Genomic DNA, 19,961 nt, shown 5'->3' with positions numbered 1-19,961 from the left:
CAGGTGCCCCCACTTTGTTCTTCTTTTTAAGATTTGGGGGTCCTTGGAGATTCTATATGAATTTTCGAAGGGATCTATTTCTGCAAAAGATACTGGGATTTTGATAGGGATTACATTAAATCTGTAGGTTGCTTTGTTTTAAGCATTGACATATTAACTGTACTTTCTTTCAATCCATGAATATGGGATGTCTATTTATGTCTTCTTTAATTTGTTTCAGAAATGTTTTATTATTTTTATTTTATAAGTTTATCACCTGCTTAGTTAAGTTAGTTCCTAAGTATTTTATGTTTATTGATGCTATTGTAAATGGAATTGCTTTGTTAATTTCCTTTACAGACTGTTTATTATTAGCAAAAAAAATGTAACTGATTTTCATGTGTCAAACTTATATACTGCTACTTTGCCAAATTTATTAGTTCTAACAGTCTTTTTGTACTATTTTTAGCATTTTTTAAAAAGATTTTATTTATTTATTTATTTATTTGACAGAGAGAGAGAGAGAGCGCACAAGTAAGCGGAGTGGCAGGCAGAGGGAGAAAGAGAAGCAGGCTCTCTGCTGAGCAGAGAGACCGATGTGGAGCCCCTGGAATCAGGACCCGAGCCAAAGGCCTGAACCACGCAGGTGCCCCTAGCATTTTTTACTTGTAAGATCATATTATTTGCAAACAAGGATAATCTTCCTTCCTCCTTTCCATTTTGGATGGCTTATATCTTTTTCCTGCCTCATTGCTCTGGCTAGGACTTCCTGTACTATGCTAAATAGAAGTGACAAAAGCAAGCATCCTTGTCTTGTTCCTGGCCTTAGAGGATAAGCTTTCTTTTTCAAAACAACAATGACTACTCTGGCCAAGAAAACACAGTAAGTTTTTGTAAGAAGTTTAAAATAGCTAAATACAAACTTCCATGACCTCTCTCTTTCTGGTTAAAAGTTGGCACTATTCTGATCACTATAGATACTTAATCCGGACTAATTAAAGTCTATACTACCAGAATACTCTGTGACCCAGAACGAAGAAAACCATTGTCATCTGAGGTTCTAGCCCACAGAGAGACTTAGCACAATACTTCTTTGCTGATTCTTCTATTTATGGTTCATTTTTAGCTAATATAACTATACAAGCAAAACACAGTTCCATTCTCCCACCTGTTTTATAGTGTGAGATGCTTAATAGCAGATATTGGACTATTCTGTGGGAAACTTTTGTCAAAAAATAAAGGACACTGGTATAAAATGGAGTCGAGAAGCCCTGAAGGGGGCCCTCTCACACACACACATTCCTGGTTGCAGCATGAACACTAAGAGGGAAGTAGGAATTATTTTGTCAAGGAGGACATTTATCACATGGGAATTTCATCTTTTTTTTTTTTTTTTTTTTTAAGAAAAAGAAGGAAGAGCCCTACTTGCTCCAGCAACAATGCACTAACCATCTCTCACAGACAATGAGAAACTGTCACAACCTCGAACTCTTATTCTTCTCTGGTGAACTTTTGTTCGAAACAATCATCCCCAATTTCCTCCTTTCCTCTATAAAAGCTGAGCTTCCCTTTGTTCTCCAGATTTGCCCATGGTTTGCCTTCGTTTGCTTGTCCTGAATTACAATTCCTTTGCTATTCCCAAATAACTCATTTTGCCAGTAAGATAACTGGTTATTTTATTTTTGAGATTGACACTTTAAAGAGGTGTCCAGTATAGAGTTGTCAGCAGAGTAAGGAAGAAGATTCAAAAGAATCAGGATGGTGAGCTGAGAACTTGGTAAAAAGGACCAGAATTATACAAGTAAGTACAAATAAATGTAAACTTCACAGCTAACTGGAGATATGTGTTTCAAAGCCATGGCAATATGTACTGAAAATGAGAGGTCAAGTAGGTTTGTTCTAAAACGTCAGGACAAGAATTACCTAAGTGAGAAAGAGAAGCTGAATTGAGCTGTATACTACTTTCAACACACTGCTAAATGGGTTAGAAAAGGCTCTGGAATTAGATTAGAGAGTTAAAATCAAATTACTCCCTTTCTAGTTCATCTTCAAGTTCATCCCTTTCTATATGACCCCAAGCAAATATATACACTTTCTGCCTCATTTTTCTCATCTGTAAAATGGGGATAATAATAGTATTTATCCTTCTGAGCTCAAAAAGAGCTAATACCTATAAGTTACTTTTACCAGTGCCTGACTCATAAATGCCTAATAAATAATAGTTCTTTTTATTTTAATATATTGTTAACTATCACCATTTCCACTGTGGAAAAGAGACATGGATGGTATCTAAAAGAGAATAATGTAGCAGACTCAGAGATAAATGGGCCAGGTACCATATGTGTTAGAGACCAACATAATCTTAGGTGTATGGGCAAAAAGATTCAGTCTAACAAATTAAAGATATGGTCTATAAGCATAACTGCCTTTATTTAGACTTGGTGCATTTCATTTGTTAATGGTCTATAGACATTGATCCATAGTCAAGAAATTTTAAATAAAGCATTGATTTCGTTTGTATTCTAACAGAGTATATAATTAAGTTGGTAGTATAACTTTGGAATGTAAGAAAAGAATGGAAATCAAAGTTTCCTAAACTTTCTCAGTTCTGGCATCTTTAATTTCTCAGTTATTTTTTCATAACTCCCTGGACCAAAAGAATTACCTAACAGCTCCATTAATTAAGTATTGTAACTCAAGTATACATGTCCTTTCAACTTAGTAGATGTTTGAAAGAAATAACACACATAAATTGAAAGACAATATATGTATTTAAATCTTAAATAAAAATGATTACACACTAATGGGATCTGTGTGCCTATTGGGGACAGCACAATTTCTCAGTATTATAATCAGACTGGGCACCATCATCAACATCTCCTGTTCCAGACTGAGTTTTTTATGGTCTTTGCTTTTTATCACAGCAATCATCAGAAAACTCAACATTGGGGTGCCTGGGTGGCTCAGTGGGTTAAGCTTCTGCCTTTGGCTCAGGTCATGATCTCAGGGTCCTGGGATCCAGCCCCACATCAGGTTCTCTGCTCAGCAGGGAGTCTGCTCCGCCCCCCCACCGCCTGCCTCTCTGCCTACTTGCGATCTCTCTCTGTCAAATAAATAAAATCTTAAAAAGAAAAGAAAAGAAAAGAAAACAAAGCATTGCAAAGTTATGCTATAGAAAGGAATATAGTGCATTTCATTGTTTATACCATAAACTACCTCCAACTGGTAGTTCCAAGGATGTCCAGAAAATGTCAACTATCCTATGCTTCCCTTGAATGTTCAAAATGCCCCATGCCTTCCTATGAGGTAGATAAAATGCACTAGGGTAACTCGGTATACAGTTTGGAAGCCACAGAATACAAATTTTATCCATATCTAACTCTCACTGCATAGTAGGAAAAGAATGGAACATAGTAATACATCTCTGCACAGAAATGTCAAGGTGCTTCTGTCTAAAGAACAGAAGCAAATCAGGACAGCAAGGCAAGATCCTCCCAATTTCCACTGGCCACCAAGAGCAAGGAGCAAGCCTTTGAAACAAAGACTACAATTTATGGAATAATCAATCATTTCCCTGTCTGAAAAGAGCTATCTATCTCTTACTGGGAGGAAGATCCTGGAAATTCTGGAAGAGAAAACTAGTAACACCGAGGTTGTGACTTATCAAAGAGTTGGTTCTTCAGAAACCACTAGAGAATTAACACACTAGGACAAAGCCATTTAGACACACCCAACCTGCTCTGAATCAGACAGAGGGAGCTGGACACACCTACTTACTCACAATCTAAAAGCAAGAGGTGTAGCTTCTATACATTCAGTGAATTTCCCGGAGCCTTGTAGGGATCTATGCATGTTGTAGCTACTCTACTGACTATCTGGTAGCCGAACAATTAAATGAACATTAAATAAAATATTCCTGTGTTTTGGGTTCATTAAATAGTGGCATTTCCTGACGTCAATCTGCTTAGGATCCATAGTCGTTTCTTTCATTAGGATAGAAGTGATTTCACTTACCGAATTGAGGGTAGAACCTCAAATTCTAAACCTCAGTCAGGTGCTGTGTTCCCCCTATTTTCCCCTAGAAGAAGAGTCTTCCTGAGTTTCTATCACAATGGCTTCCACATTTGAAACCATATCATATCATATCACATCATATCATATTATTTATAATTTTTTCTAATGCTGAGATGTAAAAGTCTAAATATTTGAAGAGATGGCCCATTCTCCTTACATATGCATGGGTCCCTAGAGTGGTATCCAGTATTTTGAATAATCATTGCATATGACTGCTTACCTAGCACTTCTTCCTCGAATGCACCTTCAGCACTGCTGCAGCCGACCTCGCAGGATTCTCGCTGTAGAGACATGTACCATCCTGGTCAGTGCAGTCTTCCTCCTGCTTTTGCTGATACATTTCAACTACATCATGACATTCAAGTGCCTGGTGTGTAAGTATACCTCTCTATCAATTCTTTCAACTGCAATGCTTTAAGTTTCCATTTGCTAGTGGGATTAGAAGAACATCTTTCAAACTTCTTTGACCATGTCCCAAATTCCAAAAGACATTTAACAAACAACATAGTACACACATACATGTTGGGGGAAAAAAATCTGGAAATAGTACTTACCTTTTTTCCCCTTTTTTAACACTTTTACTGAGGCATATTTCATATGCTATAAAATTCACCCATTTAAAGTACAGGATTCAGTGTTTTTTAATATATTCATGGAACTGTGCAATCATCACTACATCTAATTTTAGAACAAGTTCATCCTATTAAGAAATCCTGCACCTGTGATGCAATCATACATGCTCTGTTCTAGTCTATTCTTTCATTTTGTTTGTTGTGACTCTTTATTCACTAAGTTGATTTCATGATCCTCTAATGAGTGACATCCCACAATGTCAGAAAGCACTGAGCTCAATAATGCAATTAAATGTTTGCCATCTTGGTCAAAGGTTTAGTGAGTTAGTAACAGAAAACTCTAGCTAAAATGATGTCTATTTATTTTATATACTCATGCTTTCCTTCAGAAATTAAAAACTCACTAAATTTCATAGTAATTTGAACATCTTAATGAATATCTTAATACTAATGTTACATTTTAAGGTCTACTAAAACTTAGTAATGATTAGCATTTTACTTCATTAATTTAAAACAGTAAACATTTTCACGACCCAGACATAAATTTCCTGCAACTCTTAACAGATGCATTAGCATTCGTTAGAAAGAAGGAAGGAGGGAAGGAAGGAAGGAGAAGGAAAGGAAAAAGGAAAGATAAAACTTTGGAGAAAAGGCACAAATTTAAGACCATAACACAATCATGATCCATCTTCCTGCTTTCATTCAGTTTGCATTTATAATACCTAGGACAACATGCTGTTGTTTCTCATGGAGATAGTGGAAACCATGACACAATACATTTGCCCTAAACATCCCAAGTAATTTGCAAACACTAGCTGCACAATGTTTGACCTATTCACTCAAGGGAAGTGCAGACTGATAAACTCGGGTTTGCTTAGTTAAGGATTAATTTAAATACCTCAGTCTGGGCTCAGGATTATTTAACTTAAGGGCTTAGTATACTTTTCACATTCTTTTTGCAGGCTCCAATAAAATGCTTGTTGAATAAATATACCAAGTGGCAACAAAATTATCATGTAACTGGAATTTTTTTCCAAGCAGTAAAACGAAGGAAGAAGAAAGGAAATAGAATAGAGTTTATTTGGAAATATTGCAAGTCCTGACTATCCAGTAAATTGTGGGTTTATTTTTCCTGCATCTTTTCAGAGGAAAATATATAATAAAATTCGGATCTATGTAGGCGTTTAACTATTTTGTTACTCTACGAAGCTTGTATTTTTTTTTGTTTTATTGAGATATAATTAACATATAAACTGTGTAAGTTTAAGGTATACAACATGTTGATTTGATACATTTATATATTGCAAAATGATTACCACTATAGCATTAGCTAACATCTCCATCCCATCATGTAATTACCATTGCTTTTTTGTGTGAGGACATTTAAAATCTACTTTCTTGGCAACATTAAGGCATAGAATGCAGTATTATTGGCTATTAGCTAATAAGTTAGCAAACAAATTCACCAGAACTTATTAATATTAAAACTGGAAGTTTGTATTCTAAGAAGTTTAAATGTTATATCAAGTGGAGGCAACACTATAAATTAGATTCTCTCCCTCTCTCTCATCTAACATTGGGCTTAGAATGACATTATCCAGCGCTCAAATTGCCTAGAGAGAATCTAAAGGTGGTCATATTTAGGGAAATCAGAGAATCTGAGCCCAGAACCCCTGAGCGAGGCATGTTTACAGTGTATCCCAGGCCACTGAGCTACCTTTCCCATTGCAGAAGCCAAGTTCATGCTTCCCAAGGGCTATGTCAGTCTGCTGTCTCTGTTCTAGTCCACACTCCAATTTTTCCCATAGTAGTAAAATCAACTTTCATCCCTCTAGCTCCACCTTGTATTTTTTTTTAAGATTTTATTTATTTATTTGACAGACAGAGATCACAAGTAGGCAGAGAGGCAGGCAGAAAGAGAGAGGAGGAAGCAGGCTCCTTGCTGAGCAGAGAGCCCAATGAGGGGCTTGATCCCAGGACTCTGGGATCATGACCCAAGCTGAAGGCAGAGGCTTTAACCCACTGAACTACTCAGGCACCCCTCCACCCCTGTATTTATCAGACAGGTACACATGGTGGCAATACCTTTTCTTACTCCTGTAATCCAAGGAGGACATGCCCACCCCCATCCTGGGATTCCCCTAGTACAGCCTCTCCACATGAATTGTGGCTTCCTTTCCCTAAAAACTATTCATTCATTCATTCATTCATTCATTCAAAAAATGCTTATTGAGTACATACTTTGTGTGTGTGCCAAGCAATGGTATAGGCTTTAAGGATCTAGAAGTAAGCAAGACTGGTAAGTTCCCCACCTTCATGGAATTTACATTCTCTTAGAAGAAGACAGACATGGGGTGCCTGGGTGGATCAGTTGTTAAGTGTCTGCCTTCAGCTCAGGTCTATGATCCCAGGGTCCTGGGATCGAGCCCCACATCAGGCTCCCTGCTCTGCAGGAAGCCTCTTCTCCCTCTCTCCCTCCCACTGCTTGTGTTCCTGCTCATGTTCCTGCTCTTGTTCTCTCTCTCTCTGTCAAATAAATAAATAAAATCTTAAAAGAAGAAGACAGACAGACAGACAGACAATGAGTAAAAAAAAAAAAAATTAAATAAAATACATTCAGGTAACAAGAAGTGCTATGAAGACAATAAAGCAAGGTAAAGGCATAAGGCATGACTAGGCAGGAAGGAGAATTTGTCTTCTCAGGGTACTCAGGAAGAACCACGCAGAGAGGATTCTGGAGCAGGACCTGAGTGACTGCAAGCATCTGGGCTCATAAAAGGTCTTAAGGACAAAAGCTAGGAGGCAGGAATGTTCCCTCTATATTCTAAAGAGGGAAAAGCCCATGTGGCAGGCAGAGAACAAGGGAGAGGGGGTGCAAGATGGGGCCCAGCAAAGGGTAGTTCATAAGCTTTCTCAACAGCAATGCAAAGCCATAGAAAGGTTTTTAGGAACAATATGATTTAATTTGCATTTTCAATTAGCAGGGATAAGCCATCTCACTGGCTGACATCATTTTCCAAGTTATAGTTTGCTAAGCTAACTCTTCCAACACTATTGCCTCCAACAAATGTGTGCAGAAATTCCCAGCTTCCTAGGTTGAAGCATTAATGGTTGAAGAGTTGATTTCCTCCTACACGTGTGGGTAGCTGAGTTTAAAATCTAGTTTTCATAGATCTATCTCAATCTCTGTACCTCTATAGCTGTTCTATAGCTGTTCAGTTCTACTTTATTTAAAGTGTAAAACAGCCCAGTATACAAAGAAAAGAACAGAATAATAATGTGAGTTATAACAGAGAGAAAAGCTTTATGTCATATACCCACAGACAGCAGGCAGCGCGCTGATCACCAGGAAACTACTGCATTAGCAATCCAATCTCAGGCTGCTTCTGGGCTCAAGAGGCTTGAACCATCCCTGACTTTCTTAGCACTATCTTCCCAGGTATGGTTTTGGTGGGGAGGTGGCAATGTTACTTTAACCACATAAAAGTTCTCGGGCAGTTTTTGATTTTTTAAAAATCTCAATTAGGAAAGACTTATAATTGTTTTTTTACATATGGAGTGAATTTGGCCTCCCCCACTCCCGCCCACATCTTGACCCCATCTACTCCCAGGGGAAAATCACTCAGGCACAGAGAAAGCACAGACTATTGAGAAAATGATCCAATGTAACATTTTGTGTTATTTTTATTCTCTAGTAGAAAGAAACTTTTTTGTTTTATTAACGGATGGTAAATTATATTCCTTTCCCAGGCAGAATAAAATAGTTCTGTCCTTTGGTTTCAAGGACATTTAAATAGAATACAACATGGGTTTTAAACTGAGAAATAATATATTTTCTCCATAAACCTCTCTGGTTGACCTAAAACTAATTCTGAGGACCATAGAATCTGGAACAATTGAAGAAGATCAAGTGGGGAAAAAAAATCGAAATCCCTAAGGTCTTTCTGAAAAAGAGGAGAAAATCCAGTGCCGGGGAGGAGCCAGCAGAAGGAGAGGGAGCTGAGAAAAGAGACCTGAGCAGCCAGAGTCAGCAGGAAGACACTTATTATCATAGTAGGGAAAAAACAATAATAAAATATCTTAAAAGCTGTGCTTTAAAATGTTGTCAAGGAGTCTGTTGAAGAAGGAAGAAAATTGTAAATACAGTGTTCTTTTTTAATATACACATTAAAGGATAGACTACTGTGATTTATTATGAAGGCTTAGGCGGCTTCTTCATTCTTATTTTAATAGCTTTTTAAATCTAAGAGATAAAGACATGGGGTTTGATGACATCCGTTTTGTGCTTGCCAACTCACCTCACAAACAGGGGCATAGGTGTCATTCTGCACAGGAAAAAAGAAAAGTGAAATTACTTAAAATCCTTAAGGTTGTAAATAATTTTAATGACACTTTTTCAAATTAATTTCTTGCCCCAACATTGACAAATAACCAATAAAAACAATCAAAATCAAGGAACCCAGAGTTGGGCCTTCAGTCCAGGCAAGCCACTGTATGAACAGTTATAAAAATTATGTTTGTGGGGAGCCATTGGTTAAGCAACAGACTCCTGAACTTGGCTCAGGTCATGATCTCAGCATCGTGAGGTGGAGCCCATGTTGGGCTTAAATTTTCCCTCTTCCCTTCTGTTTGCATCTCCAGAAAAATGGTGCAGTTTGATGTCTACAAGAAAATCCCAGTTGACCAAGAGGTGATCTGCGGTGGACAGGGTAAGAAAATGAAGAGGTGTTGGCAGATGCCTGGTGGAGACAGAAGCTGACATGGAAACCACCAACAGCTCTGGCTAGCAAAGGTGTCCCTGCCCCTATCTGGACTGGCTGCTCTGGTGCCGACTGTACTGCCTGGACTGTCGCCAGCATCAGATGGTCCTTCCCACTCAGTAACCTGGCAAGTGCTGTCTGAGCACCTGCTGTCTGCCTCTCACGATGTTCTGAGAAACAGACAGTGGGAACAAGAAAGAGAGACCCCTTCTGATGGGCTTACAGGTCAGAGTAAAAGACAGCAAACACAGACCAAAGGATGATTTCCATTGGAATTCATAAAAAATGGCACCAAAGAAATGTAAAAGAATGGGAGTTACTTTTTGGTAACTCCCATTTTATGGGGCACATAGCCAGGAAAGTGGGAGTAAGCCTAACCCTGTTCCAGAGACCTGAGCACAAGACCATACAAGAAAAGCTATGAGCACCATTTGGAAGGAGAAGTTAATGAGTTAATGTCCTTATTTAAATCTCAACAATAGAGTTTCACTTGTTAATAGGAAACAATATTAGGATTACCCCAAATCACCATGATTCAACCTCAGACCTGAACAACCTGAACAAAGGAATCCACTCTTAAAAGACAAAATTCTTATTCACTATATCAGAGTAATGACAGTGTATCCAGCACAATACAAGAGGGAAATTCTATTATTATCTTAATGTATTGAGGGGGAAAGTAAAGTACCAAGAGGTGAAGTTCCTTAATCGGTTACACACTAAGTGGCAAAGCTGGGGTTAATTAAAAATTAAAAATAAAGCATTTGGGGATGTATTTTCTATATAGCGTGGAGTAAACAAAGGGGTTTGTGACCTCTGGATTAGAATGCTGCCATGTTACCTACAAAGAAACTCCCAACACCACCTAGGGCCTTGCTGGCCAAAGTGTCATTCAGGAACTACAAGCATCACATCACCTGGGAGCTTGTTACAAGTACAGAATCATGTCCTGCCCCAAGTCTTCAGAATCAGAATGTGCATTTTATCAAGATCCTTAGATAACTGAACTTTAACGTTTGAGAAGCACAATAGTAGGGAATTTGACAAATGCCTGACAACAGTCTACTAAAAGGCCATTATAGTTTAGAGCAATTATGGGTATTCCTGGGTTCCACAGTCTGCATTCACTTCCCCGGGTCTCCAGTTGCATTAATAGCATTTACCTCAATTTTTCACCATTATTATGTATTAGTCAGGCTATCATACTTTTCCTTTAGGGTCATGCAAACTCCGTGAAAGCCAATGGAAATTCAAATGGGAATCCTCTTAGACAACTTTTCTATTGAAAGTGATATTAGTACCGAAACAGAAATATAATTAATACTTACACATTTTAAAGCACAGTTTTCCTGCTCTACAGAGTTCCAGAAATGACATCCTTGGATGCACTGCAAGAGACATAATAAGAGAAAATGGTGACTAGAGAAGGGTGACTTTTTCTTGCTTCCTGATTAGTGCCACATAGTAACAAAATGTATCTATCTAGGAATCTGTGGTCTCAAAAGGATCAGAACCTTTGCAATCCTAAGAAGACTTCTCCTATTTCCAGGCAGAGTGGGGCTTGGAGTGACTCACTGCAAGGCAGCTGGGTTGCTGAGCAGAGGTGGCATGGACAGGCCTAGAACCCAGAGATCACCCAATCTTCAAGGAGCACCCTGTCCCCTGGGTAGCTGGCAGCAGGGAAAGTCCTGGACACCGTGGCATCGAGCATATCATGGGTCCTGGCCATGTCCTTGCACAACAAGCAAAACTCAAAACTGGGGATTCAACCGGAAGGCAGCATACCAAAACTGGAAGAAGTCCACAGTTGGGGAAGTGTGTTCATTTTGAGTCACTATACACTAGTTGAATAAGTGGATACAGGTGCAAACCAGTAATAAAACCATAAATGTAATTGTTAGGAGAAACACTGGAGACCATCTCATCCAACCCTCTGAGACAACAGGTAATAAAACGAAGTCTCAGAAATATTAAGTAATTTGCCCCAAGCCACACAGCCAATCATGGAGTTGGCTTAGTCCTGTATGTTCCTTCTTCCTCAACACACTGTGCCTGGGTTCATTTTTGAATATTCTGTAATTTAGACTTCTTGCTATTTTCAGTTGAACTTCCTCCATCAAGGACAAAGAAATGAGACTCTACTTAGGAATTATTCTTATTGTAATAAAACCTGACTATGGTCCCATTCTTATCAATGCAAACACTATAAACTTCCTGACAGTGGAAGTGATTACTCACCGGTTCACTCAGATTGTATGTCGTGCCAATGTCAAGCTGTCGGCCCTGAAGTGAAGAAGGAGATCAGAAACACCAGCTATCAATCTTGTGTCCCGTATGACTACCATAGCTTTTTTTTAAAAAAAAAAAGCTTCCTGGAATAGTGTTTTCTAACTATAAAGTACAATATTTTAAAGTCATTAAATCAGTCATGAAATCTGGTAAAATGTCAATGCACATTATAAGATTGAATGCCTGAGAATTCTGCAGAAATTATCAAGGCCAAGCAGGGGGCCTGTAAGGAGTGGTTAAGGACCATGGACATATTCTCTCACACTGTATGAAGGAAGCCTGTAACTTTAGTCAATTCATCAAGTCAAAGGATTCTGGTGTTAAAGATGAATTATGGTCAGGTTTTGTTTTTGTTTTTGTTTTTTTTTTAAGCAGTCTAAGAAGAGTGAAAAAATATAAATTCAGAATTTCACATATAATAAAACATCAGATTACTCTGGTTTTTTTCTCATATTTTAAGGATTTTTTGTGCTAAAAGAAATAGAAACAAAGGGGGGGAAATCTTATAAATCGTCCTTCCTCTCCTGGTTGTTACGTGTGTAGAGTCCTCGATAAACTGAAAGGCTTACAGAGGATGACAATATTGGGCGTATGATGATCACGTATGTGCCAATAGAGTTCTATGGATAGATCTAATTGTCAGCATCCCTCACTGACTGACTTAGTAGAGGATAACTACTAAATTACTTAGTAGAGGATAACTACTAAATTACTGAGTAGAGGATAACTAAGTGAATAGACCTAGTACCTCTAATCGGTACTGCTCAGAATATCCCCTGAAAAGTCGCAGGATTTGAAACACTGAATTGAAGAGATGATTAATCCAGCCAGGAGCATGCTGTCTGACCTTACCTGACCCAGCACTATAAGCAAGATATGTTCCAGGAGATGATAGAAAATCCAAAGGAGTCCTGGAGGTGTTTAGTTTCATTTTTGTTTTTTAAGATTTATTTATTTATTTCAGAGAGAGAGAGAGAGTACAAGCAAGCAGAGAAAGGCATAGAGGGAAAGAATCTTGATGCATACTCCCCACCCAGCAGGAAGCCTGGTGCAGGGTGTGGGGTTGGATCCTATGACCCATGAGATCATGATTCTTGAGATCAGGACCCAAGCGGAAACCAAGAGACAGATGCTTAACCGACTGAGCCATCCAGGCACACCCCACTCCAGGTGGTTGAAGCCTCTCTTGAGGGCTTCTGAATAGCCCTCGATTTTCAGAGGGAAGAGAAGATCCGTTGAACACAGTTCACTGAGCATTCTCTCCCCTTCTAGGTAAGAGCCATTCATTGGAGGAGGAGAGCCTCCTCCAATGGCCTTGCACTCTGAGGTTTCATTAAGGAAGTAATCAGACACAGGAACCAAAGAACCAAAGTTGCTTTTTCCCCTGCCATTTGATGTGTGAATGAAGATTGCTCTGGCCTCCATTCCCTAATTACATTTGTAGAGAAAGGAGGATGCTTCATGTGTTTTGATTTTTGATAAGAAATACTCAAGAGAGTCAGAACTGAATCTTTTAGATTAATTTTGCAGCGATGGGCATAATAATGCTTTGTTATGATTTCACTTGAGTTATGATTTCACTCAAAAAAAAAAAAACTATTGATTCCCCTTTAAATGATTGAACCACAATCATATACAATGAAGTTTAAGAGGGCATTTGCAATTAAATTTTTTCAGATTCCTTCAAAAATCTGTTGCTCACAAAAACAAAAAAGAAGTTGCTGGGTAGTTTCTGCATTTCATTTTGAACAGCAGGCCAACAGAGCTGTTTCTTGGTGACCATAAAGTCACATTCTAACAGTCCTGAGTCCTTTCATTGGCAGCTCTCAAGACTAAATTTAACGAGCTGAAGAGGGAGCCACCACAGGGCCTTGAGCAAGGTAGCTTCAGGAGTCAGGTCTATGGGGTGATGAAGAAGATGCTGTCAACTGTTGTCCTCAACATTATTAGAGCTACCATTCAGCAAGTGATCCAACGTTCCGACAAGTTACCAGCTGTTTTACACTAAATCTTATTCAACCTCTCAATGGCACTAGTAGGTATGTATTATTACTAACCCTCTTGTACAGCTGAGACCCAGGGAGGTTCAGTGAATGGCTCAAGAGTTAAAATGTAAAGAAGGCTGAGGGTTGTCTCCAGAACCTGTCCTCTTAACCAAAGTACGATGCTCCCTGTGATCTGCACCAAATTCACAGTCCTCCCTTTGCAGTGAGACTCCTCCTCAGTTTACCGTAGCACCACATCCTTCAATGAGCCACTGGAAACCCACAACCCCAGCCCTGGATCCTAAATCTTCTTAACACATTTCTACCACTTGGCACAAGTTTGTCTCTCCCGCCCCACCCCCCTCATCCGGAACTACTTTCATTTCTTTACTTCCTACCCTAGGAATGAAACAGAGCAGTATGCTTTGCATTTTAGTCATATAGGACACCTGCGCCTCATGTGACATTGAAGTATTCTCATCTGACACATAAGTAAGATAGTATTTATTGTATAAAGTTCTGTGAGGATTCACAGAATAATGTGAATAATGTACTATTAAGAGTACAGTACCAGGCACTGGGGATATTAGTAATATTAGGTGTAAACAACTTTTTTGCGTGAGGGACGCAATAATCTCTTCAGATATATTTCTTGATGAGCATGAGAGCACTGGTTTATCCCACATTTGCCAACTATAAATGTTTTTATCTTTGCCAATTTGATGAAAGCAAAATCAGTCGTTCTGCAATTCTGTGAGGCTGCATACTTATCAATAGGCGTTAGCCATTTCTGCTTTTTATTTTGTGAAACAAGGCTTCATGTTCTAAACTTGTTTTATTTGTCTTTAAGATTTTATTTATTTATTTGAGAGAGAGAGCGAGAGAGCACAAGCCGGGGGAGCATCAGAGAGAGAGGGAGAAGCAGACTCCCCACTGAGCAGGGAGCCAGTGAGGGGGTGAAGGCAGCCCCTTAACCAACTGAGCCATCCAGGAGCCCCTAAACTTAATTTAAATACTTTTTTATATATAAGGTTTGGTTAAATTTCTATGTAATATATTTCCTATGTAATATTTTTCCTATTTGGGGGGCTTTTTCTTGTGCTCTGTTTATTGTCTAATAATTTAAGTTTCTAAGTAGTTAAATTATCCATAATTTCTTGTAATATTTTTATATGTAAAAATATCTTATGTAATATTTTGCCTATTTGGGGGGCTTTTCCTTATGCTCTGTTTATTGTCCAATAATTTAAGTTTCTAAGTAGTTAAATTATTCATAATTTCTTGTAGGGATTCTGTATTTTTGAAACAGACTTCTTAAGGCATTGCCACTCCAAGACTGTAGAAATATTCACTTCTAATTTATTCCAACGTATCTATGGGGTGAAGTCTTGTTTCGTTTTGTTTTGTTTTGTTTCTGTTGTTTGTTTTATCTAAATCACAGTATTTTTAACAACTCCTGGAATCTATGTGAATCTGGTAATATTGTTAAGGAGTTAGGTTTTTTAAAACTTGCCTGAACTTTAAAAACAAAAAAAAACTTTATTTTTGGGGTGCCTGGGTGGCTCAGTCGGTTAAGCATTAGACTCTTGGTTTTGATTCAGGTCATGATCTCAGGGTTGTGAGACTGAGCTCTCCATTAGGTTCTGCACTCAGCGGGGAGTTTGCTTCTGTCTCTCTCTCTCTTTCCCTCTGCCCCTCTGCCGCTCCTCCTGCTTTCTCTCTCTCAAATAAATAAATAAAATTAAAAAAAAAAAAAAACATGTGCTGGCTTCAGCAGTACATATACTAAAAAAACAGACTTCATTGTCAGATCCCACGCATGCATAGCCGCCCCCATTATCCACATCAGTCACCAGAATGGTAGTTTTTACCAAGGATAGATCTACGTGGACACAATAATAATCCCCTGAAGTCTGTAGTTTACCTTAGGGCTCATTCACAGTTGTATATTCTGTGGGTTTGGACAAATGTATAGTGACATGTATCCATCGTGATATTGTACAGAGTATTTTCACCATTTCTAACAATCCTCTGCGCTCTCCCTATGCATCTCCCCACCACATACAAACCCGCGCCTGGCAACCACTGATCTCTTCATCGTTGTGCCTTTCTAAAATGTCATGTGTTTGGATTCATCCAGTACGGGGTCTTTTCAGGTCAGCTTTTTCACTTAGTGTATGTCTTTAAGGTTCACTCCACGTCTTCTCATGGCTCAAAAGCTCATGTCTTTTCAGCTCTGAATAATAGTTCACTGTCTGGATGTGCCACAATTTACTTATTCACTCACCTACTGAAGGAAGGTGTTATTTTTTATGGTAAACGAACAGCCCCACTTTGGTCGGAACCACCGTCTTTGTCATATTCCACACTTCCTGTGTGCACGGCTTCCCTCCCACACTGTACTCCCTCTTCCTGTTCTGCCCACCCCGACACCAGTAAAAACTGCTAATTCCTGGATATTTTATTGCATTTTTGGATTCTGGCTCTGTTCTATTATCTTGCTATAAAGTTATACATTGATATACAAGAAAGGTATTGATGCTTGTTCTTTTTTTTAATTTCATTTTATTTATTTATTTATTTTTTAAAGGTTTTTATTTATTTATTTGACAGACAGAGATCACAAGTAGGCAGAGAGGCAGGCAGAGAGAGTGGAGGAAATAGGCTCCCTGCCAAGCAGAGAGCCTGGGACCCTGAGATCATGACCTGAGTGGAAGGCAGAGGTTTAACCCACTGAGAGACCCAGGTGCCCCTTGTTCTTTTTTTAAAAACAGGATAACCTCTGAACTCTAGTTTCTAATGCCTTGCATTGAATAGAACTGATGCTTCTAACAGAACATTTCTCAACTCTAATTCCTGAGTTGTTGGGGCTTGCTACTCAAAAAAAAAAAAAAGTTTTATTGCCAAAGAAGATCAGAAAATTATGATTAAACAAAGCCATTAATATGCTGCTGTGCCCTGTGAATCTACACAAAGCTGGCAAAAAAAAGCATTCCCGTAAACTATTTGACTGTTGATGTCATTTGTTTCTTTTTCATGAAGGCTGCCACAATACTAGTGTTCTGAAGAACCTTCATTATTTTTTGTTCTCTGCAGCACAGGCACATATAACTCAAAAATATTAAGTCAGTTACTACATTCAACTAATACCTACAGATCCCTCAAATGATAGAAATTGTTCATGCTCAGCATAGAACTATGATCTGTGTACATTTGGACAGCAGTTCTAAACTTTCTTTTGTATAAGACTCTGTGTTTCTTTTTAAAAAGCAAAGATGCCTCCGAGTCAAGAACCACCCAGTGAAATAAAAGATGACCTTCGCAGCTAACGTCCAGGCTTCAAAGAATGGCACACATGAAAAATGTGAACAGTATCATAAACTCGAGCACTTTACATATGCTTTCCCTTGATCCATGGCTATATCCGCTGTGCATTCACCTAGCTTTTGTCCCTCCAGGCCCTGTGTGGGAGGCCCCGATGGAGAACATTGATGAGAGGCGCTAGGCAAATTGGCAGACTATGTCTATCCCAGTGGCCACCGCATCGGCGGGGCCTGTGTCTGTGGGTGGTGAGCGGAAGGCAGTGCAACAAAGGAACAGACTGTCTGCTCCTACTGCCTGAAACCCAGGAGCCCACACAAAGATAAGACAAAACTAAACATAACTAAAAAATGAAACAAAATAAAACAGAGACTACAGTAATGGAAACAACCAACACCAGCTTTGACAGTAAGGAGAAATTAACAAATTATGGTGGACATTTATAGGATGGGAATATTCTAAATATACTGAAGATCCCATTTCCATAAAAACATCAGGGTATAGGAAAAACTTACAAGGTCACGTTAGGTGAAAAAGACAGATGCACAACTGTATATAAAATTACATACATATTTGAAGGGAAAATGAGTTTTTCTTTTTCTTCTCTACTTCTATACCTTATAAATATTTTGCAGCAAATATATCTTCTAATCAGGGGAAATTTTTTAATTATTCAATAAAGAATACAAATGGGGCACCTGGGTGGCTTAGTGGGTTGAGCCTCTGCCTTTGGCTTGGGTCATGGTCTAGGGATTCTGGGATCCAGCCCCACATCAGGCTCTCTGCTCAGCGGGGAGCCTGCTTCCCCCCTCTTCTCTCTCTGCCTGCCTCTCTGCCTACTTGTGGTCTCTATCTGTCAAATTAAAAAAAAAAAAAAAAAGAATACATATTATAGTCTTATTTTTCCATGTTTAAGTTTGGATGATGACTGTCAAAGCCTAATGTATACAATCCCACCTTGGCAATAAGGTCTTCAACAGTGATTTATATAAAATACCAAACTTTTTAAAAAACACTACTATCCATAGAAAGCTTAAGTAGTGTTTTAATCTATAGTTTAAATTAAGCCAGAATAGTGTAACACAGATAATTAGCCTTTTTATCCACCCAGGACTTCTACCCCCAACACTTTAGTATAACAAGGGGTACTTTTATTATTGGAAAAAGTAGGACTATAAATAGCTCGTAAGCTGTCAAGCTATTTCCTTTGTCTCTAGATAAGAAGTGTACATCTTTCCGTGGCTAGAAAATATTTGGGGTTTTTTTGTTTGTTTGTTTGTTTGTTTGTTTTTTACAATTGATTCAGGGGCTATTTGAAGCACAACCATGTCCCAATAACTTAAAGATATGGAACATTTTATAGGGGAAGGATATCCAGAAAACTCATTATTGAAAAAAAATTACAAATGCACAGGTAGAAGTAAAGGAACTTAAAAACAAGTCTTGCTTTTCAAATAAAACGTTGTTTTATCTGCATCTGTTCCCTTGGGCATCCACCTCCCCATACAACCCTCCATCCCCACCATAAATGCTACTGCTGTCTGCAACTAGAAGACATGGCCCTATGGCCAACCCTATTTCTTGCTTCAAGACAAACAAATGGTTTGGAAATAGACAAGTTTAAATTGATATTTTAAAAACATGCACAATTTATCGCATGTAAGCCTCTTTAAACCAATTCCTATGAGCAGATAAAGAAATAAAATAACCCTCCCTTACCTTCTGTAATTTAAAATGTTCCTAACTTATTTGGGGGGGGGGATCTTCCTTGCGGTGCTACCACGTCTCATGAGAAAATCATTCACCCATTTTTAACAAGCTGAATTCTACACGATCCAGTTCCTACAAAGAGAAATATTAGAGCAGCAGAACTTACCAGGTTAGTTACACATAACTTTAGGCAGTGGTTTAAAACTGTACACTGTACCAGAGAAATCCATATGCTGCCAAGAGTCGCAACATTGACAAGTTTCAGAATCAGCCAGCGAATGTTCTTCATCACTTCACCGATGGCGATTTTTAGATGATCATTCTTCTCATTTCTCCATCCCACTGTATCAGCTCTTTAAGTTTCTGTTGAAAGAGTGGCTGGTGGAGCTTGGAGTTTTGGGGTATTTTTTTTTTCCTGACATGTGAGAGTATCTTTGCCTTTTAAAATAACATTTAGACCATTTACTCTAGACCTTTAAATCCTAGATACCGTGTACTAGTCACGTAAGAGCTATTTCATAATTGAGTTTCCTTTTACTCAGAAAGCATCTAAAGGTTAGATCCTAGCAGTGAGCTTCGCATGGGAAGTAAACAATGTAGAAAAGGCAAACTGCCTTTCAGCGAGCCTGTGACACTTGGCACCGTCTGAAACTGGAGCTCTTCGGACCGTCCACAGCTTCACTTCTCTGGGCTTGGTTCAGCTCAGCAGGCAACTGGGTTTTTGACCATCTCCGCTGTAGCAGGAAAGTGGCACCATTATAATGAAGACCCATCCAAAAAACAGTCAAACGATGCTGCAGAGGGGAAAAACAGAACCCTTTGAGACCCAATACATATTTCAAAATTAAAAAGCAAACAAAGCCGAAATTAATAGACAAATACTCCAAGGGTACGTTACAGACAAGGAAGTTTGCTAGAGTACTTTGAGAACTTTGCTACATATTAACCAAAATACCGCCTTATCAAGTCTATTGAGACAGAGAGCTGAAACTAGCCACCACAGACCTGAGACATGCGCAAGTGTAACTGTCTGGAAAAGGAAATATTGTACAAATTTCAATTAGACTCGTATCCAGATAAAGTTAAGGATTTGAAATCTGTGAGATACAGAAGTGAGTCATTCTGGAGAGCTACTTTTTAGGTGGCTGAGGATTAACTCTTTCAGGCCAGATAGTTTTGTGTTGGTGTCCTTTTTTATGACTTAAGTATCAAATAAACTTCCATGTGGTCTTAAATAAATTATACTAATGGAACTTCAGCTTTCCTTATTG

The 19,961-nt window shown here is 38.6% G+C and overlaps 1 protein-coding gene across 2 annotated transcripts in view; it reads right to left on the bottom strand.

The window, feature by feature from the left end:
- Positions 1-19,577, bottom strand: part of ROS1 (ROS proto-oncogene 1, receptor tyrosine kinase) — a 113,291-nt gene extending 93,714 nt beyond the window's left edge. Inside the window, exons 1-5 of one of the 2 annotated variants that reach the window (XM_013063073.2) lie at positions 18,857-19,577; positions 11,624-11,668; positions 10,714-10,773; positions 8,924-8,950; positions 4,274-4,334 (exon numbers count right to left, since the gene is read on the bottom strand). In XM_013063073.2, the coding sequence (XP_012918527.1) occupies positions 4,274-4,334; positions 8,924-8,950; positions 10,714-10,773; positions 11,624-11,668; positions 18,857-18,979 (316 nt within the window). In that variant the 5' untranslated portion in view covers positions 18,980-19,577. The remainder of the gene's footprint in view (positions 1-4,273; positions 4,335-8,923; positions 8,951-10,713; positions 10,774-11,623; positions 11,669-18,856) is intronic. The other variant, XM_013063082.2, reaches the window with a different exon arrangement.
- Between the last annotated feature and the right edge of the window lie 384 nt (positions 19,578-19,961).

Source organism: Mustela putorius, unplaced genomic scaffold (assembly GCF_011764305.1).
Source record: "Mustela putorius furo isolate JIRA1106 unplaced genomic scaffold, ASM1176430v1.1 tig00003983_pilon_pilon_pilon, whole genome shotgun sequence".
Lineage (NCBI taxonomy): Eukaryota > Metazoa > Chordata > Mammalia > Carnivora > Mustelidae > Mustela > Mustela putorius.
This window is presented reverse-complemented; position numbering and strand designations above follow the sequence as displayed.